The 23122-nt window shown below is 46.2% G+C and overlaps 1 protein-coding gene across 1 annotated transcript in view; it reads left to right on the forward strand.

The window, feature by feature from the left end:
* sqlea (squalene epoxidase a) overlaps positions 1-23122 on the forward strand; it is a 46327-nt gene that overhangs the window by 9836 nt on the left and 13369 nt on the right. The window contains exons 6-8 of the mRNA XM_070888534.1: positions 777-890; positions 10216-10387; positions 11139-11234. Of these exons, the coding sequence (XP_070744635.1) occupies positions 777-890; positions 10216-10387; positions 11139-11234 (382 nt within the window). The remainder of the gene's footprint in view (positions 1-776; positions 891-10215; positions 10388-11138; positions 11235-23122) is intronic.

Genomic DNA, 23122 nt, shown 5'->3' on the forward strand with positions numbered 1-23122 from the left:
AGTACTGAACACAAGAGCCACATTTGTTTTTCCAGTTGTAAAGAATAATAGCAATTCAGTGGGGTAGAAATTGGTATGCATGGCACCTGTTTTTTTTTGGCATAAAATGGGCCCAACGCTGACAGATTTAGCAGTGGAATGGCCTGTGTCCAATCTGCGCGTGCACTCGGGCCATTGCTAAATTCGTCAGTCTCATTTTTATAGACGTCTCGGCAGCCATAAAAAAAAAAGACGTTATGTTCTTTGAATATGTTAATATTCCACAACGTGTTTCATACTGTATTCAGCTCTGGACAATCTCACTCGAGCACAGAATTGCAATGCCACTTAAAATGTTCTCATCTTGTACATAGTCTCTGATCCACGCACAACATTTAAATACCAAATCCTGATTTTAAAAAAACTTCGGGAATTTCCATTAAAAAAAATATATAATATAGTTAGTTGTTTAAAAAATTAGGAATGAGCTCCTGATATTTCAATGAGTAAATGAACCTCATGGTGTGATACTTAGGCATTCAGGCCAGGAAGGTCCTAGGTTTGATCCCTGATGTGTCCGGAATTCACGCAGAGCATCAGTGGAGTGTGAAAATGATACGAAGTCTGCAGCCCTGATGCTTGGCACTTTATTTTCATTGATACTTCACATATTTAAATATAAGTAATCAGTATTATTTTGTAATCCCAGGCCTGTAGCCCTGAAACTTGCCATCTCCTCCCCTTGGGAGCGTCACAAAGTTAAACATAACCACCCAAATGTATTTTTCTAATTGCAGGAACTATGTTGCCCATTGACTGTGGTTGCTGATGGACATTTCTCGAAGTTCAGGAAAAACTTGGTGAAGAGCAAAGTCAGTGTTTCATCTCATTTTGTTGGATGTATTATGAAGGTAAGACTAAACATGCATTGCAGTGTTTTTATTTGCATACCACATCTAGCTTGAATTCCCAACAATGAAATTTGTTTCGTTATCAGTTTTCCAATTTAAATGACTCTCAGATAGACGAACAATGATGGACTGGTAAAGACCCTCTGGTCCATCGAGCCTGTCGCACACAATTGCAATACCTTGTGAATCACAATATACATTCTCATCCCACCAAAAACCATGTGATCTCCTGGGAGAGGCAAAATACCAGATTAAAAAACCCAGGCCAACTTGGGGGTGGGGTGGGGTGGGGTGGGGGGGGGAGAAAATCTGGGAAATTCCTCTCCGACTCATCTAGACGATCAAAACTAGTCCACGAGATCACTTTGGCCCTGAATTCCTTGCAGTACCTATCTTCTGTAAGCGGTGATCTCTGCCCCAACCAGAAACAGGTCCAGCTCTCGCATGAAGGAATTCAGCGAATCAGCATCCACCACATGAGACTGTCCACCACCAGCCTGTTCCAGAGGTCCACTATTCTCTGGGATCAGAACCACCTCCTGCCATCTATCCTAGATCTGGCCTTACACAACTTAAATTTGTGACCCCTGGTCCTCCCTAACCTATTTAATTGAAACAAACTGTCAACTGGAACACAATCTATTCCCTTCATTATCTTACAAACCTCTAACTCTACGCTTCTAAGGTGTAGAGTCCTAACTCTTTTAGCCTATCTTAATAAACAAGATGCTTTAAACTAGGACTTAGTTGAGTGGCCCTCCTCTGCACCCTTTTCAATGCCTCAATATCACCTACCATGTGAGGAGACCAAAACTGGACACAGTATTCCAAGTATGGCCTGACCAAGGTCTTGTACAAGGACAAAATAGTCTTCCTTGTCTTGTACTCAATTGTCCTATGGATACACCCCAACATCCTATTTGCTCTAGCTATCGTTTCATGGCATTGCTCATGTACCTTTAGACATGCATGTACTAGAATGCCCAAATCTCTATCTCCGCCTTTTTTAATGCTTCACCCTGAAGGGTGTATGAATGTTGAGCATTTGCCCTGCCCACATGCATAACACTTATCCAAGTTATACATTATTTGCCAGTCATGAGCCCAGTCTCCCAACACATTAAGATCCGTCTGAAGCAGACGAGCATCGTCTACAGTTCTAACACTCGCAAATATCTTGGCATCATCTGCAAATTTGCAGATCGTGCTCCCAACACCGACAGCCAGATCATTAATTAAAAATAGTAGAGAGTAACGGTTCCAACACCGATCCCTGCGGGACACCACTGATGACCGGTCTCCAAACAGATCGAAATCCAACTGTAACTACTTTTTGTCTATGTTCTGCCTGATAGTTCTCAATCTAGCTCAATATATTACCACTAATACCAGAGGCTTCGATCTTATAGAGAAGCCTCTTGTCCAGTACCTTGTCAAAAGATTTTTGGAAGTCTAAGTAGACAATGTTGTGTATGAATAAAGAGTCTGACTGGATACTGTGAGCTCAAGGTAAAGTGTGACCTTAGACTTTTATTGCAGGTCTCCAGAGTGCCTCTCCAGCCTGTGAGGCCTCCTTAAGTATCAGTGCTCCCAAGGGATTGTGGGATCCCTTGGGACTCAAGGGGATGAGCACTCTGGTGGCTACACAAGGTATATAGAGGTTTACACATATATAACAACACCCCTCCACCAAAGTCCATAGTGTAACTATTTACAAGATGAGTCAATCTGGGGCCTTTCTAACCTGGTTGATCATCTCTGTGCAAATGCTGGTTTTGGTGAATCGTTTATTGGGCCCTCGCTGGGCTGCTGTGCAGCTGGCCTTGCTGGGCTGCCTGGTGTGTTGAGTCTTGCTGGGCTGCTGTTGGTGATGGATTCTGCTTCCTGGTAAACCACGGTGTCGGTTGCCACTGGTGTGTATGTTGGGGGGGGTCAAAGAAGGTAGGGTCCAAAGAGGGTTGCTCAGGATAGTCCGTGAATCTGAGTTTGATTTGGTCCAAGTGTTTTCGGTGGATGAGTCCATTTGAAAGTTTGACCTGAAATACCCTACACCCCCCTTTGGCCACAACAGTGCCGGGAAGCCACTTAGGACCTTGTCCATAGTTCAGCACAAATACAGGATCATTGATTTTAATTTTTCGAGACACATTTGCGCTATCATGATATGTACTTTGTTGAAGCCGCCTGCTCTCGACCTGTTCATGTAGATCAGGGTGAACTAATGAGAGCCTTGTCTTAAGTGCCCTTTACATGAGCAGTTCAGCGGGTGGAATCCCAATGCGCGAGTGGGGTCTCGTGCGGTAGCTAAGCAGGACTCGGGATAGGCGAGTCTGCAGTGAGCCTTCAGTTACCCTCTTCAAGCTCTGCTTGATGGTTTGCATTACTCTCTCTGCCTGACCATTGGATGCTGGTTTGAACGGGGCAGATGTAACATGTTTGATCCCATTACGGGTTATGAAGTCTTTGAACTCGGCACTGGTAAACATGGCCCGTTGTCACTCACAAGGACATCAGGCAGGCCGTGCGTGGCAAACATGGCCCGCAGGCTTTCAGTGGTGGCAGCGGACGTATCTCACATTCAATCCATTTGGAGTACGCAGCTACAACCATAAGGAACATTTTACCCAAAAACGGGCCTGCATAGTCGACGTGGACCCTGGACCACGGTTTGGAGGGCCAAGACCATAAACTTAGTGGCGCCTCCTGCGAGCATGTGTTACATTTGTGCATGCAGGACACTAAGTCCGCATCGATTCCGGGCCACCACACATGGGATCTGGCTATCGCTTTCATCATTACAATGCCTGGATGAGTACTGTGGAGATCACTGATGAATGTGTCCCTGCCCTTCTTGGGCACCATACCCAATTACCCCACAGAAGATAGTCTGCATGTATAGGCATTTCATCTTTGCGCCGTTGGTATGGCTTTATCTCTTCCTGCATTTCCACTGAGACGCTGGACCAGCTCCCGTGAAGAACATAATTTTTTACTAGGGACAGTAAGGCGTCCAGGTTCTAATCTGTCGGTCTGTAACGGATGATTGCTCACTTTCGAATGCTTCCATTACCATGACTAAATCTGCGGGCTGTGCCATTTCCACCCCCTTGGTTGGCAGTGGCAGCCTACTGAGATCATCGGCACAGTTTTCTGTGCCTGGCCAGTAGCGGATGGCGTGGTTGTATGCGGACAACATGAGTGTCCATGTCTGAATGCGGGCCGTTGCATTCGTAATTATCCCCTTACTTTCGGAAAACAGGGATATTAGTGGCTTATGGTCAGTTTCCAGTTCAAATTTGAGCCCAAACAGATATTGATGCATTTTCTTTACCCCATAGACACACGCTAACGCTTTTTTTTCAATCATGCTGTCGGCTCTCTCAGCTTTAGACAGACTTCCGGATACATAAGCAACCGGTTGCAATTTCCCAGATTCATTAGCTTGTTGTAATACACACCTGATGCCATACAACGATGCATCACATGCTCGTACCAAACGCTTACGTTGATCATACAACACAATTTGTTTGAGCATAACAATTTTCTAGCTTTTACAAAGGCATTTTCTTGGCTTTTATCCCATACCCATATATCTCCTTTACGCAGTAAGGCGTGCAGTGGTTCTAACAGTGTGCTGAGACCTGGTAAGAAGTTACCAAAGTAGTTCAGGAGTCCTAGAAACGACCGCAGATCCGTCACATTCTGTGGTCTCAGTGCCTTCTCGATTGCCTCTGTCTTCGAATCGGTGGGCCTGATTCCGTCTACCGCAATTCTTCCCCCCAGGAACTCCACTTCAGGTGCCAGGAAAACACACTTCGAGCGTTTTAACCTGAGCCCCATGTGGTTGAGTCAACTAAGAACCTCCTCCAGGTTCTGCAGATGCTCGACTGTGTCCCGACCTGTAGCCAAGATGTCGTCCTGGAAGACCACCGTGTGCGGGACCGACTTCAGTAAGCCTTCCATGTTTCTCTGGAATATCACTGCGGCTGATCGATATCAAAATGGACATCTGTTGTAAATAAAGAGCCCTTTGTGCGTGTTGATGCTGGTGAGGCCCTTTGATGATTCCTCCAGTCCTGCGTCATATAGGCCGAGGTCAAGTCCAGCTTCGTGAATGCCTTTCCTCCCATCAGCATCGCAAATAGGTTGCCTGCCTTTGGTAGAGGGTATTGATCCTACAGGGAGAAACAATTGATAGTTACTTTGTAATCGCCACAGATTCTGACGGTGCCGTCTCCCTTCAGGACTGGAACAATCAGACTGGTCCACTCGTTCAATTCAATCGGCGAAATGATGCCCTCTCATTGCAGCCGATGCAGCTCGATCTCCACCCTCTCTCATCATGTACGGTACTGCTCTCACGTTGTGATGGATGGGTCGCGCCCCCGGAATCAAATGGATCTACACTTTTGCTCCTTGGAACTTCCCGATGCCTGGTTCGAACAGCAAGGGGAACTTGTTTAAGACCTGGGCACACAAAGTGTCGTCAACGGCCGAGAGCGCTCGGACATCGTCCCAGTTCCAGCGTATCTTTCCCAGCCAGCTCCTGCCGAATAGCGTGGGACCATCGCCTGGTACCACCCAGAGTGGTAGCTTGTGCATCGCTCCATCGTAGAAGACCCTTCCAGTAGCGCTGCCGATTACGGGAATCTGTTCCTTTGTGTAAATTCTCAGTTTAGTGCAAATGGGAGGCAGGACTGGCCTTGGGGCCTTGCTGCACCACAATTTATCGAAAGTCTTTTTGCTCATAATGGACTAGCCCGTGCCCGTGTCCAGCTCCATTGACGCCGGGAGTCCATTTAATTCAACCTTCAGCATTATCGGGAGACACTTTGTGGTAAATGTATGCACCCCATATACCTCTGCCTCCTCGGTCTGACACTCTGGTTCGTTGTGATCCGCCGTGGATCTGTCCTCCTCTGCAACCTGGTGGTTTGCAGGAGTAGCAGAGTTTGCAACTCGCCTGCACATACGTTGGAGGTATCTCATTGTTCCACAGCCCTTGCAAACGTACCCTTTGAAGCGGCATGAATGGAAACGATGATCACCCTCGCAGCGCCATAAGGTGTTAATGGCCTTGCATTCATCACCCTTGATGGTGGACTCTGAGACATCTGCAGACGTGCAGCTGCAGGCATGTGGGGCCTACCCTGTATGTTGCGATTTGAAAACAACATCACTTTGTTCACAGTACTTTTAGCAGCACTTGTGTGCTGAGAGATTTGATTAGTATTGTCACTGGTGGCAATGAACGCCTGGGCTATCATATGGCTTTACTCAAGGTTGAGGTCTCTACAGTCAAAAGTTTGCGAAGTATCACTTCATGGCCAATGCCAAGTGTGATGAAGTCCCTGAGCATGTGCTCCAAATGTCCTTCAAATTCACAATGTCCTGCAAGGCGTCGCAGCTCGGCGACATAATTCGCCACTTCCTGGCCTTCAGACCTTTTGTAGGTGTAGAACCGATACCTCGCCATCAGAATGCTTTCCTTCAGGTTCAGGTGCTCCCTGACCAGTGTGCACAAATCATCGTATGATTTCTCTGTGGGTTTCGCTGGAGCAAGCAGATTTTTCATGAGGCCATACATTGGTGCCCCGCAGACGGTGAGAAGAATCGTCCTTTGTTTGGCAGCATTCGCTTCTCCTTCCAGCTCGTTGGCCATGAATTATTGGTCGAGTCGCTCCACAAAGGTTTCCCAATCATCTCCCTCCAAAAATTTCGCCAGGATGCTTACTGTTCTCTGCATCATTGGGTTCATCATCTGTATCTCGTCCCCAGTTGTTATGTATGAATAAAGAGTCTGACTAGATACTGTGAGCTCAAAGTAAAGTGTGACCGTAGTCTTTTATTGCAGGTCTCCAGAGTGCCTCTCCAGCCTGTGAGGCCTTCTTAAGTACCAGTGTTCCCAAGGGATTGTGGGATCCCTTGGGACTCCAGGGGATGAGCCCTCTGGTGGCTGTACAAGGTATATACAGGTTTACACATATATAACAGACAATGTCTCCTGGACTTCCCTCATCCACCAACTTTTTAAGTTCTTCAAAAAATACAATTAGATTTGCAAGACATGACCTTTTTAATGAAGCCATTTTGGGTGTCCCTAATATGTCCCTCTATATGCAAACATTCATATATTGCATTCCTAATGATTCCCTCAAGCATCTTGCCTGTTACTGATGTCAAACTAATGGGCCTATAGTCACCTTTTTAAAGATGGGAACTACATTAGCCTCCTTCCAGTCGAGAATGCAGTGAGCTATTAAAAATACAGGCTAGGGGCTTGCATAGCACATGAGAGGTGATCTCATTAAAACATACAAAATTCTTACAGGGCTTGACAGGGTAGATGCAAGGAGGATCTTTCGCCTGACTGGGGAGTCGAAAACCAAGGATCACAGTCTCAGAATAAGGGTCAGCCATTTCGGCCTGAGATAAGGAGACATTTCTTCACTCAGAGGGTGGTGAATCTTTGGAATTCTCTACCCCAGAGGGCTGTGGATGCTCAGTCATTGAGTATATTCAAGTCAGAGATCGATAGATTTTTGAATATTAAGGGAGTCAAGGGTTATAGGGATCATGCAGGAAAGTGGAGTTGAGGTAGAAGATCAGCCATGATCTTATTTAATGGCGGAGTAGGCGCGAGGGGCTCCTGCTCCTAATTCTTATATTCTTATGTCCCAACTCCCTGAAGACCCTTTGGTGGATATCATCTGGTCCAGCTGCTCTATCCATTTTCTTTCTAAAACAATATGTTCCACTATTTGCTAATGTAAGTGAAAAGGTGGTATGCTTTTAAGATAGGATTCCAGGGTTTCATACGCACATTGACATTAGTGACCAGAGAAAAAGATACTCCCCCATCACCCTTTATCATCTGCAATTCAGCTGGAGTGTCAGATGTCATACCTATATCTGTGATATATCACCAGCTGCTTGGTAAATGGAATCAGAGTGGTGGTGGGTGGGTACTTTGGGATGGGAGGGGTGGGGACGGGTGTTTTCCTGTGTGTGTGTGTGTGTGTGTGTGTGTGTGTGTGTGTGTGTGTGTGTGTGTGTGTAAAAAAAAAAAAAAGTTTTTTACTAAATCGGCATTAGTTCGTAGTAACAGTTTAGTAAAAGATGCTGGGGTAGAATTGCCGGCCAATGTCCTTTGTAACTTCAGTGGAGTGGAAGATCAGAGCAAACCCTGGAGCAATGGCGTTTCTCCAATCTCCTTCCAAATTCACAAGATATAACTCAGGCCTATAGGCCATAAAATTGACATTTCATCCCCTTGGGAGATTCACATATTTAAAAATAACTAACGAGCCCTATTTTTCTCATCCTCCAGGTTTCTGCCCCAGGGACGCCACACCCCAAATTCTGACCAGTGAGGGGAGGGTTTACATAGAAACATAGAAAATAGGTGCAGGAGTAGGCCATTCGGCCCTTCGAGCCCGCACTGCCATTCAATAGGATCATGGCTGATCATTCACCTCAGTACCCCTTTCAGCTTTCTCTCCATACTCCTTGATCCCTTTAGCCGTAAGGGTCATATCTAACTCCCTCTTGAATATATCCAATGAGCTGGCATCAACAACTCTCTGCGGCAGGGAATTCCACAGGTTAACAACTCTCTGAATGAAGAAGTTTCTCCTTATCTCAGTCCTAAATGGCTTACCCCCTATCCTTAGACTATGTCCCCTGGTTCTGGACTTCCCCAACATCGGGAACATTCTTCCTGCATCTAACCTGTCCAGTCCTGCCAGAATTTTATGTTTCTATGAGATCCCCTCTCATCCTTCTAAACTCCAGTGAATACAGGCCCTGTCGATCCAGTCTCTCCTCATATGTCAGTCCTGCCATCCGGGAATCAGTCTGGTGAACCTTCGCTGCACTCCCTCAATAGCAAGAACATTCTTCCTCAGATTAGGAGACCAAAACTGAACACAATATTCCAGGTGAGGCCTCACTAAGGCCCTGTACAACTGCAGTAAGACCTCCCTGCTCCTATACTCAAATCCCCTAGTTATGAAAGCCAACATACCATTTGCCGCCTTCACCGCCTGCTGTACCTGCATGCCAACTTTCAATGACTGATGTACCATGAGACCCAGGTCTCGTTGCACCTCCCCTTTTCCTAATCTGCTGCCATTCAGATTATAATCTGCCTTCGTGTTTTTGCCACCAAAGTGGATAACCTCACATTTATCCACATTATATTGCATCTGCCATGCGTTTGCCCACTCACCTAACCTGTCCAAGTCACCATGCAGCCTCTTAGCATCCTCCTCACAGCTCACACCGCCACCCAGCTTAGTGTCATCTGCAAACTTGGAGATATTACACTCAGTTCCTTCATCTAAATCATTGATGTATATTGTAAATAGCTAGGGTCCCATCACTGGGGCCTGCGGCACCCCATTAGTTACTGCCTGCCATTCTGAAAAGGACCCGTTTATCCTGACCCTCTGCTTCCTGTCTGCCAACCAGTTCTCTATCCACGTCAGTACATTACCCCCAATACCATGTGCTTTAATTTTGCACACCAATCTCTTGTGTGGGAACTTCTCAAGCCTTTTGAAAGTCCAAATATACCACATCCACTGGTTCTCCCTTGTCCACTCTATCAGTTACATCCTCAACAAATTCTAGAAGATTTTTCAAGCAGAAGATTTATTTTCCACCTGCCCATAACCTTCATAGCCAGCTTTGGGGGAAAGGCAGGGTGCATTTTCTGGCTTTCCTCCACCCAGCATATCATCCTTCGGCCCAGCTGGGTTTGGTACTAGACCTTCCAAATATGTTGCAGTGCAGAAGGAATTTGGCCATTTCATCTTCAGCCTGACAAGGGCCACTGGCATTCCCAATTGGAGTGCCAAGGTGCCGCTCTGATTTTCTACCAGGCACTCGGGTGGACCTACTTAGGCATGGGCTGCTTGTCCCAAATATTAAAATGACCCAGGGTAGATTTTTATCTTTACTGCCTGGATGGAACACAGAACTGAAAATCTGGCATGGAGCTTTAAATGTTTCTTGCAGAACCCGCAAGGCTTTCCTCTCGGGCGCTAATGTGTGGCGCTATTCCATTCAATTTTTCGTCTTTAGTGTTTAGTAAGTTATTTTCTAATTGTTGTTTTCAACTTTAAAGAGGCTGAATGTATTAAAGCCAATGATAATCCCTTGCAACTGTGAAATTTTCTTAACAAAAGGTACTGATGATGAACTAAAACAACCACTGCCACTGTCAATGGCACTTTTTAAAAATCAACTAATTTCAAAGAAAAATTATGTTAAATAGAAAAAGTATGGGGCTGCTATTTAATGTCTGTGTTTATGGTTAAAGGACTCACCACAATTCAAACCGAACCATGCAGAACTCATTCTTGCCAACCCTAGCCCTATTCTTATCTACCAAATTTCATCTAATGAAACACGAGTGTTAGTGGACATCAGAGGGGAAATGCCAAGACGTCTTAAAGACTACATGATTGAGAAAATCTATCCACAGCTTCCAGGTACAACGGGATGTCTTATTTTTTGACCCTGCCTGTTTGAATCTTTTTATTTTCCCTCCAGTGCTCCTGGTCTTTTTAGGTCTTATGTCGCCCATGACGGAGGGTGTAAATTGTTGACTCCCTCCCAGATCTCTGACCTCACTACCAGCATGTGCTTGGGTTTATCTTTATCAAAACATAATAGGGAAATTTCACAAAATCACACTTTTGGTGGCAAAACTGGCCGCTGGAAGCACATAGTAGAAAGTGCACTCCTACAATTATACCTCCATAAAATGAATGTACAGGGAATGATGATGAGCATGCATCCAAATTCTTGATTATAGAGAAAGAAAGAACTTGCATTTATATAGCACCTTTCACAACTTCAAGACATCACAAAGTACTTTTTAATTGTAATCACTGTTGTAATGTAGGGAACGCGCGCTCCAAGTGGTTGAGGCCCCCATCGAGAGTGCGATTTCATAAAATTACCTTTAAGGGGCAAGTAGCCAACTTCAAATTTCTTGCATAAAAACTATGTTGTGGAAACCCAGTATAATATATTTAATATTGTGGTTAAATTATCAATGGTTCTGTTGTTATGAATCCATTTACCGATGAAGTCCATGATGGTGTACAGATGGCCATGATCATAGTAACAAGCATAAAATCGAACTAAAACTGGAGTTTAGATTAGACTCCTGAAATCACTCTTATTGCTGGCTCTATCTATCATCACTAAAAGTGGATGCCAATTTCTCTTCAACAGAGCACATAAAAGAACCATTCCTGCTTGCTGTTCAGAATAATCGTCTGCGGACTATGCCTGCAAGCTTCCTCCCGCCATCGCCTGTGAATAAACCAGGTAAAGTCTGTAAATAAGCAAAGTTCAGCATAGCAAATTAACAATACATTTTTGTCTTTACCGCCTGGGCAGAGGGTGGACTGCAGAGAGGAAAATTAGACTGGGAGAATCCTACCTGATGCTAAGGGATGCCACCTGGTTTTGCTTCCATTTAAAGAGAAGCAAAATCAGGCAATCTCGGTTAGTGGTGTGTGATTCTCCCTATCCGATTTTTCTCTCTACGCTCTGCCCAAGTGATACTTAGCTTCCAAGTGGTTAAGATGTGCGCATACGCAGGCTTCGTCTGCGTACTTTAGCTCGACGAAGAGGTTGGGGTGGTCTTGGACCTGGCCTGGAGACGGCGAAGGTTGAACAGATTCCCACTGGTTCTGTAGTTTAGTTCCACTCCAGTGGGGAGCTTGTTGACTGTGAGGAAGATTGAGAAGAGGGTTGGGGCGATGACACAGCCCTGTTTGACCCCGGTCCGGACGTGGATTGGGTCTATGATGGATTCGTTTGTAAGGATCACGGCCTGCATGTCGTCGTGGAGCAGGCGGAGGATGGCGATGAACATTTGGGGGCATCCGAAACTGAGGAGGACACTCCATAGACCCTCGGTTGACAGTGTCAAAGGCCTTTGTAAGGTTGAAGAAGGCCATGTATAAGGGCTGGCATTTTTCCTGCAACTATTGCGCTGCAAAAATCATGTCCGTTGTGCCCCATACGGGACAAAATCCCCTTATTTCCCCAATTTCTCTCTGTCCTTGCCGCACAGCACTACCCCCCAATCATCAAGATCCACAGTGTGGCCCTGGACAACGTGGACCACTTCCCATACCTCGGGAGCCTCTTATCAACAAGAGCAGGCATTGACGACAAGATTCAACACCGCCTCCAGTGCGCCAGTGCAGCCTTCGGCCGCTTGAGGAAAAGAGTGTTTGAAGACCAGGCCCTCAAAACTGCCACCAAGCTCATGGTCTCCAGGGCTGTAGCAATACCCGCCCTCCTGTATGGCTCAGAGACATGGACCATATACAGTAGACACCTCAAGTCGCTGGAGAAATGCCACCAGCGGTGTCTCTGCAATATCCTACAAATCCCCTGGAAGGACAGACACACCAACATTAGCGTCCTTGACCAGGCCAACATCCCCAGCATTGAAGCACTGACCACACTTGATCAGCTCCGCTGGGCAGGCCACATAGTTCGCATGCCAGACACGAGACTCTCAAAGCAAGCGCTCTACTCGGCAAACGAGCCAGAGGTGGGCAGTGGAAACATTTCAAGGACAACCTCAAAGCCTACCTGATAAAGTGCAACATCCCCACTGACATCTGGGAGACCCTGGCCAAAGACCGCCCTAAGTGGAGGAAGTGCATCCGGAGGGCGCTGAGCACCTCAAGTATCAGCGCTGAGAGCATGCAGAAATCAAGCGCAGGTAGCGGAAAGAGCGTGCGGCAAACCAGTCCCACCCACCCTTCCCCCAACGACTATCTGTCCCACCTGTAACAGAGACTGTGGTTCTCGTATTGGACTGTTCAGCCACCTAAGAACTCATTTTAAGAGTGGAAGCAAGTCTTCCTCGATTCCGAGGGACTGCCTATAATGATGAGGTGTGCAGCTCAGACATCAGTGGTGCCCATCACCTTAATGACAGTTAAAGTTTACGTTGATTCAATGCGCAACAAGGTTATGGTCAAAAACAAAAGTTTAATACCAACATTGGTCTGAAATTATAAGTATCACAGCCAATAACACCCAACCACCCGCCACACCCCACTTTTTCCACCATTGACATAAATCACATATTCACCATGTCCAGCAACACAGAATACAAAGGCAAAGCAGGGGCATGGTCCCCAGCCCCCATACATTGCAACAAATTGCATACACCCAGATGGAGTTATAACACAGCCATCACCTGCGGACATGCACCTCACTTTCTTTCCCCCCTCTCCTTCTCCCCACCTCTACCCCTTCCCTTCCTCGCTCCACGGCACCTGGCCAAGGAGCTCCTCAGGCGGTGCCTCATTGGGGAGGATGAAGGCAGATGCGGCAGTTGCACGTATATGGGAGCGGGGGATGCCGAGGGGGAAAATTCTCTGATGCAGAAGCAGGATCTTGGTCCTTGCTCTCATCTGTCGTTCGCAATGGTGGTGCGGAACCTAGGGGTGGATTGCCACGCTCGGGGTCCACTGGGAGGCCCAAGGCAGCAGTGTTCCTGGCTATCGCATCCAGGGACTCCGCCATGCGCGGAGTGTACTCGGTCATGGTGGCCAGCTGTTGGGATATGCCCCCCAATGATTTGATGAGCTGGTTACCAATGTCTACAGTCCTCCTGGACAACTGTAGCATCTCTCCGCTGTCATGTCATGCTTGTGGAACAGACCTGCCGCGTCCACGAGGCCTCTGCGGGGTCGGCGCCGTCCTGGGACAAATTGGGTGCCCTGTGGAGAGGTGCTTGGGGCCGGTACCTTGAGAGTGGAGGCGGTAATGACTGGAGGACACTAGATGGCCTTTGGGTGGAATGGCTTCTGGAGCTTGGCGATGCAGGTTCTTCGAAGTCCGAGCTCTCATCCGTCGAGAACAGACACAGCAGATAGATGGGCGAGAATCGGAGCTCCTCAGCACCAGATGTAGTAGGATCGTCCGCCGACTCCTGCCCCGCTCCCCCACCTTCTGGCCACTGTGGTCTTGCCTGGGGCCGTGCTGCTGGCTGAGCTGCAAAACACAAATGAGGTTATTAGAGGAGAAGGGGTGCGAGGGTGACAAGGTGACTCCAACGCTACACACAGCATATGCACAACAAAAGCACCACCGCTCTCAAAATCATCGCAGACATCACATTTCGTGACCATCAAGACATTGTGCATTGCAATGGTTTTCATTAGGCCACCATTATTTCTATGACACTTTTAGAAATCATCTATCATATATAATTGTTTGGATATGAGTTGGTGTGCCATCTATAGACTTTACATGACGCAATGGTGTAAGCTTTACTTACGTGGCATCACTTCAGGGTCTGCACATGCTCTCTGTGGTTGTCCGGAGGTGCTTCCCCACGAGTGCGAGCACTCGCTCCTCCATTTCTGTGATGTTGCTGGGGACTGGTGGCCCCCCACCCGTTCGCCTCTGCATGGGCCTCATCGTCGATAGCTTGGAAACATAGAAACATAGAAAATAGGTGCAGGAGCAGGCCATTCAGCCCTTCTAGCTTGCACCACCATTCAATGAGTTCATGGCTGAACATGAAACTTCAGTACCACCTTCCGCCTTTCTCGCCATACCCCTTGATCCCCCGAGTAGTAAGGACTTCATCTAACTCCCTTTTGAATATATTTAGTGAATTGGCCCCAACCACTTTCTGTGGCAGAGAATTCCACAGGTTCACCACACTCTGGGTGAAGAAGTCTCTCTTCATCTCGGTCCTAAATGGCTTACCCCTTATCCTTGGACTGTGACCCCTGGTTCTGGACTTCCCCAACATTGGGAACATTCTTCCTGCATCTAACCTGTCTAAACCCGTCAGGATTTTAAACGTTTCTATGAGGTCCCCTCTCATTCTTCTGAACTCCAGTGAATACAAGCCCAGTTGATCCAGTCTTTCTTGATAGGTCAGTCCTACCATCCCGGGAATCAGTCTGGTGAATCTTTGCTGCACTCCCTCAATAGCAAGAATGTCCTTCCTCAAGTTAGGAGACCAAAATTGTACACAATACTCCAGGTGTGGCCTCACCAAGGCCCTGTACAACTGTAGCAACACCTCCCTGCCCCTGTACTCCAATCCCCTCGCTATGAAGGCCAACATGCCATTTGCTTTCTTAACCGCCTGCTGTACCTGCATGCCAACCTTCAATGACTGATGTACCATGACACCCAGGTCTCGTTGCACCTTCCCTTTTCCTAATCTGTCACCATTCAGATAATAGTCTGTCTCTCTGTTTTTACCACCAAAGTGGATAACCTCACATTTATCCCACATTATACTTCATCTGCCATGCATTTGCCCACCCACCTAACCTATCCAAGTCACTCTGCAGCTTCATAGCATCCTCCTCGCAGCTCACACTGTCACCCAACTTAGTGTCATCCGCAAATTTGGAGATACTACGTTTAATCCCCTCGTCTAAATCATTAATGTACAATGTAAACAGCTGGGGCCCCAGCACAGAACCTTGCGGTACCCCACGAGTCACTGCCTGCCATTCTGAAAAGTACCCATTTACTCCTACTCTTTGCTTCCTGTCTGACAACCAGTTCTCAATCCACGTCAGCACACTACCCCCAATTCCATGTGCTTTAACTTTGCACATTAATCTCTTGTGTGGGACCTTGTCGAAAGCCTTCTAAAGTCCAAATATACCACATCAACTGATTCTCCTTTGTCCACTTTACTGGAAACATCCTCAAAAAATTCCAGAAGATTTGTCAAACATGATTTCCCCTTCACAGGTCCAAGTCAGCATGGATTTATCATGTCACCATTTTCCAAATGTGCTGCTATGACATCCTTAATAATTGATTCCATCATTTTACCCACTACTGAGGTCAGGCTGACCGGTCTATAATTCCCTGTTTTCTCTCTCCCTCCTTTTTTAAAAAGTGGGGTTACATTGCCTACCCTCCACTCGATGGGAACTGATCCAGAGTCAATGGAATGTTGGAAAATGACTGTAAATGCATCCGCTATTTCCAAGGCCACCTCCTTAAGTACTCTGGGATGCAGTCCATCAGGCCCTGGGGATTTATTGGCCTTCAATCCCATCAATTTCCCCAACACATTTTCCCGACTAATAAAGATTTTCCTCAGTTCCTCCTCCCGACTAGACCCTCTGACCCCTTTTATATCCGGAAGGTTGTTTGTGTCCTCCTTAGTGAATACTGAACCAAAGTACTTGTTCAATTGGTCTGCCATTTCTTTGTTCCCCGTTATGACTTCCCCTGATTCTGACTGCAGGGGACCTATGTTTGTCTTTACTAACCTTTTTCTCTTTACATATCTATAGAAACTTTTGCAATCCGCCTTAATGTTCCCTGCAAGCTTCTTCTCGTACTCCATTTTCCCTGCCCTAATCAAACCCTTTGTCCTCCTCTGCTGAGTTCTAAATTTCTCCCAGTCCCCAGGTTTGCTGCTATTTCTGGCCAATTTGTATGCCACTTCCTTGGCTTTAATACTATCCGTGATTTCCCTAGATAGCCACGGTTGAGCTACCTTCCCTTTTTTATTTTTCGCCAGACAGGAATGTACAATTGTTGTAATTCATCCATGCGGTCTCTAAATGTCTGCCATTGCCCATCCACAGTCAACCCCTTAAGTATCATTTGCCAATCTATCCTAGCCAATTCACGCCTCATACCTTCAAAGTTACCCTTCTTTAAGTTCTGGACCATGGTCTCTGAATTAACTGTATCATTCTCCATCCTAATGCAGAATTCCACCATATTATGGTCACTCTTCCCCAAGGGGCCTCGCACAATGAGATTGCTGATTAGTCCTCTCTCATTACACAACACCCAGTCTAAGATGGCCTCCCCCCTAGTTGGTTCCTCGACATATTGGTCTAGAAAACCATCCCTTATGCACTCCAGGAAATCCTCCTCCACCGTATTGCTTCCAGTTTGGTTAGCCCAATCTATATGCATATTAAAGTCACCCATTATAACTGCTGCACCTTTATTGCATGCACCCCTAATTTCCTGTTTGATGCCCTCCCCAACATTACTACTGTTTGGAGGTCTGTACACAACTCCCACTAACGTTTTTTGCCCTTTGGTGTTCTGCAGCTCTACCCATATAGATTCCACATCATCCAAGCTAATGTCTTTCCTAACTATTGCATTAATCTCCTCTTTAACCAGCAATGCTACCCCACCTCCTTTTCCTTTTATTCTATCCTTCCTGAATGTTGAATACCCCTGGATGTTGAGTTCCCAGCCCTGATCATCCTGGAGCCACGTCTCCGTAATCCCAATCACATCATATTTGTTAACATCTATTTGCACAGTTAATTCATCCACCTTATTGCGGATACTCCTTGCATTAAGACACAAAGCCTTCAGGCTTGCTTTTTTAACACCCTTTGTCCTTTTAGAATTTTGCTGTACAGTGGCCCTTTTTGTTCTTTGCCTTGGGTTTCTCTGCCCTCCACTTTTTCTCATCTCCTTTCTGTCTTTTGCTTTTGCCTCATTTTTGTCTCCCTCTGTCTCCCTGCATTGGTTCCCATCCCCCTGCCATATTAGTTGAACTCCTCCCAACAGCACTAGCAAACACTCCCCCTAGGACATTGGTTCCGGTCCTTCTGTAAAAGGTGACAGGACGACATGGCATGAGATCATTGCATGATATCATTGCTAGGTACTGTCACAGACACTGATACAACACATCACCGACAGATGTAATCATGATTATTATGATTATTATCATTCTTTACCTAAAGACGTATACCGTGACCACAGGCTTTGAGTAAAACATTCCCGGTAAAAGTGCAAGACCTCACATCTGCTGATAGTCACTCATGACTGTTAAAAATCAAATTATATAAATACCTAAGTATATGTTAATCAATGTAATACTTACTCTTGCGGATCCCACAAGGTCGTTCCATCGCTTGCGACATTGGTTGCCCTCACGCACCTTGTTGGTCGCTGACAAGACCAACTCTGCTATCTCGGTCCATATCCTCTGGTATGCCTTTGGGGTGGGCTTCTTTCTCCTTACAGCAGAAGGTCAAAAAAATTTAACGCCATCGCCCATTTGATATTGCTTGCGGCAATGGCCATTTTCAAAAATGTAAACTAGGTGTTTAGGCGAGAAGCCGGCGATCTGAAAACCCTTTTTTAATGCCCACGCCGGAAATAACACCGATTTTTGGGCGATAAACACAAAAGTGGAAGTTCTAGCGCACATATATTAAAGGTGTGTTCCAAGCACAAGTATATCATTTTTTTAAATCTTTCTGTGTCTCAGTGATAACTTAGTTGCTAAAAACTTTGCCAATAAAAAAGCTGTCTCCAGGCCAGGTCCAAGACCACTCCAACAACAATCGCTGTTGTTGAGCTACAGTACGCGGACGACACCTGCGCCTATGCACACACACAGACTGAACTCCAGGATATAGTCGTCGTATTTACCGAGGCATATGAAAGCATAGGCCTTACGCTAAATATTAGTAAGACAAAAGTCCTCCACCAGCCTGTCCTCGCCGCACAGCACTGCCCCCCAAAGATCAAGATCCATGGCGTGGCCCTGGACAACGTGGACCACTTCCCCTATCTCGGGAGCCTCCTATCAACAAGAGCAGGCATTGACGACGAGATCCAACACCGCCTCCAGTGTGCCAGTGCAGCCTTCGGCCACCTGAGGAAAAGAGTGTTTGAAGACCAGTCCCTCAAAACTGTCACCCAAGCTCATAGTCCACAGGGCCGTAGTAATACCCGTCATGTATGGCTCAGAGATGTGAACCATGTACAGCAGACACCTCAAGTCGCTGGAGAAATTCCACCAACGATGTCTCCGCAAGATCCTGCAAATCCCCTGGGAGGACAGACGAACAAACATTCGCGTCCTCGTCCAAGCCAATATCCCCAGCATTGTCGCACTGACCACACTTGATCAGCTCTGCTGGGCAGGCCACATAGTTCGCATGCCAGACACGAGACTCCCAAAGCAAGCACTCTACTCGGAACTCGTCCACGGAAAACGAGCCAAAGGCGGGCAGAGGAAATGTTACAAGGACACCCTCAAAGCCTCCCCACTGACACCTTGGAGTCCCTTGCCATAGACCGCCCTAAGTGGAGGAAGTGCATTCGGGAGGGTGCTGTGCTCCTCGAGTATCGTCACCGAGAGCATGCAGAAATCAAGCGCGGGCAGCGGAAGGAGCATGTGGCAAACCAGGCTCCCTGCCCACCCTTTCCCTCAACGACTATCTGTCCCACCTGTGACAGAGACTGTGGTTCTCGTATTGGACTGTACAGCCACCTCAGAACTCATGCTAAGAGAGGAAGCAAGTCTTCCTTGATTCCGAGGGACTGCCTGTGATGATGAGTTGATAAAAACGTTACCAATACAAAAGCTCGCAGGAGTTTGGCAGTCACTTTAGTCAGCTTTGATTAAAAAAACATTGGATATAATTTCAATCTAATTTTTAGCAAGATGTGAAAACTATATTTTGTACAGAGTAAAATTAAACATGATTTATGACATAACAGCCCTGAGAGCAAAGGTACCTTTTAATAAGCACTGACATCTGTTAAGCAAAGCTGTTATAACAGTAATCCTATAAAGCACTCACAACAGTCATAAAAACCCTGAATTTCCTGGGTTAGGAGAGGTTGTAAGACTGATTTGAATACAGGGCGGAGCTCAGTTCTACAAGTATTCCGCCCCATTTAGACCAGACCTTTAAATTGAAGTTTGGGGGTTGGGTCCATGGGCACACGGGGAAAGGGGAATGGGACTAATTGAACATAAGAACATAAAAACATAAAAAATAGGAGCAGGAGTAGGCTATTTGGCCCCTCGAGCCTGCTCCACCATTCAGTATCATGGCTGATCTGATCATGGACTCCGCTCCACTTCCCTGCCCGCTCCCCATAACTCTTTACTCTTTTATCGCTCAAAAATCTGTCTATCTCCGTCTTAAATATATTCAATGACCCAGCCTCCACAGCTCTCTAGAGCAGAGATTTCCATAGATTTACAACTCTGAGAGAAGAAATTCCTCATCTCAGTTTTATTTGGGCGGCCTCTTATTCTGAGACTATGTCCCCTTGTTTTAGTTTCCCCTATGAGTGGAAATATCCTCTCTTCATCCACTTTGTCGAGCCACCTCATTATATTATATGTTTCAATAAGATCACCTCTCATTCTTCTGAACTCCAATGAGTAGAAGCCCAACCTACTCAACCTATCTTCATAAGTCAACCTCCTCATCTCCAGAATCAACCAAGTGAACCTTCTCTGAACAGCCTCCGATGGAAGTATATCCTTCCTTAAATATGGAGACCAAAACTGTATGCAGTACTCCAGGTGTGGCCTCACCAATATCTTGTACAGTTGTAACAGGACTTCTCTGCTTTTATACTCTATCCCCCTTGCAATAAAGACCAACATTTCATTTGCCTTCCTGAATACTTGTTGTACCTACATGCCAACTTTTTGTGTTTCATGCACAAGGACCCCAGGTCCCTCTGTACTGCAGCATTTTGCAATTTTTCTCCATTTAAATTATAATTTGCTTTTCTATTTTTTCTGCCAAAGTGGATAACCTCACATTTTCCCACATTGTACTCCAAATTTTTGCCCACTCACTTAGCCTGTCTATATCGCTTTGCAGATTTTTTGTGTCCTCCTCACAATTTGCTTTCCCACCATCTTTGTATCATCAGCAAACTTGGCTACATTACACTCGGTCCCTTCAACCAAGTCATTAATATAGATTATAAATAGTTGAGGACCCAGCACCGATCCCTGCGGCACCTCACTAGTCACTGTTTACCAACCGGAAAATGACCCATTTATCCCGACTGTCTGTTTTCTGCTAGTTAGCCAATCCTCTTTTCCATGCTAATATATTACCCCCAACCCTGTGAACTTTTATCTTGTGCAGTAATCTTTTTATGTGGCATCTTATCGAATACCTTCTGGAAATCCAAATACACCACATCCACTGGTTCCCCCTTATCCACCTTGCTCATTACATCCTCAAAGAACTGCAGAAAATTTGTCAAACATGATTTCCCTTTCATAAAACCATGCTGACTCTGTTTGATTGAATTATGCTTTTCCAAATGTCCCACTGCTGCTTCCTTAATAATGGACTCCAGCATTTTCCCAATGACAGATGTTAGGCTAACTGGTCTATAGTTTCCTGCTTTTTGTCTGCCTCCTTTTTTTAAATAGGGGTGTTACATTTGCGGTTTTCCAATCTGCTGGGACCGCCCCAGAATCCAGGGAATTTTGGTAGATTACAACCAATGCATCCACTATCTCTGCAGCCACTTCTTTTAAGACCTTAGGATGTAAGTCATCAGGTCCAGGGGACTTGTCCGCCTTTAGTCCCATTATTTTACCAAGTACTACTCATTCGTGATAGTGATTGTATTATGTTCCTTCCTCCCTATAGCCCCTTGATTATCCACTATTGGGATGTTTTTACTGTCTTCTACCGTGAAGACCGATATAAAATATTTGTTCAATGTCTCACCATTTCCCTGTTCTCCATTATTAATTCTTCAGTCTCATCCTCCAGGGGACCAACATTTACTTTAGCCACTCTTCCTTTTTATGTACCTGAAGAAACTCTTACTGTCTGTTTTTATATTTTTTGCTAGTTTATTCTCATAATCTATCTTCCCTCTCTTTATTATTTTTTTAGTCGTTCTTTGCTGGCTTTTAAAAGTTTCCCAATCCTCTGGCTTCCCACTAGTCTTGGCCACATTGTATGCCCTTGTTTTCAATTTGATACCATCCCTTCTTTCCTTAGTTAACCACGGATGGTTATCCCTTCTTTTACAGTCTTTCCTTCCCATTGGGATATATTTTTGTTGTGAGTTATGAAATATCTCCTTAAATGTCTGCCACTACTCATCAACCGTCCCATACTTTAATCTCTTTTCCCAGTCCCCTTTAGCCAACTCTGCCCTCATACCTTTGTAGTCCCATTTATTGAAGCTTAGGAACCTGGTTTGAGAATCAACTTTCTCACTCTCCAACTGAATTTGAAATTCAACCATGTATGGTCACTCATTCCAAGAGGATCCTTTACTAAGATCATTTATTAATCCTGTCTCATTACACAGTACTAGATCTAAGATAGTCTGCTCCTGGTTGGTTCCGCAACGTACTGTTCAAGAAAACTATCCCGGATACACTCTATGGACTCTTCCTCATGGCTACCCTGGCCAATTTGCTTTGTCCACTCAATATGAAGGTTAAAATCTCCCATGATTATTGCCGTTCCTTTATTACAAGCCACCATTATTTCTTGATTTATGCTCCATCCAACAGTGCAGCTACTGGTCACCATCATCATTATAGGCAGTCTATCGGAATCGAGGAAGACTTGCTTCCTCTCCTGACATGAGTTCTTTGGTGGCTGAACAGTCCAGTACGAGAGCCACAGACTCTCACAAGTGGGACAGATAGTCGTTGAGGGAAGGGGTGTGTGGGACCGGTTTGCCACACGCTCTTTCCGCTGTCTGCGCTTGATTTCTGCATGCTCTCGGTGTTGAGACTCGAGGTGCTCAGCACCCTCTCGGATGCACTTCCTCCACTTATGGCGGTCTGTGCCAGGGTCTCCCAGGTGTCAGTGGGGATGTCACACTTTATCAGGGAGGTTTTGAGGGTGTCTTTGTAGCATTTGCGCTGCCTACCTTTGGCTCGTTTGCCGTGAAGGAGCTCCGAGTAGAGCACTTGCTTTGGGAGTCTCGTGTCTGACATGCAAACTATGTGGCCTGCCCAGCGGAGCTGATCGAGTTTGGTCAGTGCTTCAATGCTGGGGTTATTAGCCTGGACGCGGACGCTGATGTTGGTGCGCCTGTCCTCCCAGGGAATTTATGGGATCTCGCGGAGACATCGTTGGTGATATTTCTCCAACAAATTGAGGTGTCTGCTGTACGTGGTCCATGTCTCTGAGCCATACAGGAGGGCGGGTATTACTACAGCCCTTTAGACCATGAGCTTGGTGGCAGTTTTGAGGGCCTGGCCTTCAAACACTCTTTTTCCCAGGCGGCCGAAGGCTGCACAGGCACACTGGAGGCGGTGTTGGAGCTCATCGTCGATGCCTGCTCTTGTTGCTAGGAGGCTCCCGAGATTTGGGAAGTGGTCCACAGTGTCCAGGGCCGCGCCGTGGATGTTGATGACTGGGAGGCAGTGCTGTGCGGTGAGGACAGGCTGGTGGAGGATC

This window comes from Pristiophorus japonicus, chromosome 1 (genome assembly GCF_044704955.1).
Source record: "Pristiophorus japonicus isolate sPriJap1 chromosome 1, sPriJap1.hap1, whole genome shotgun sequence".
Classification (NCBI taxonomy): domain Eukaryota; kingdom Metazoa; phylum Chordata; class Chondrichthyes; family Pristiophoridae; genus Pristiophorus; species Pristiophorus japonicus.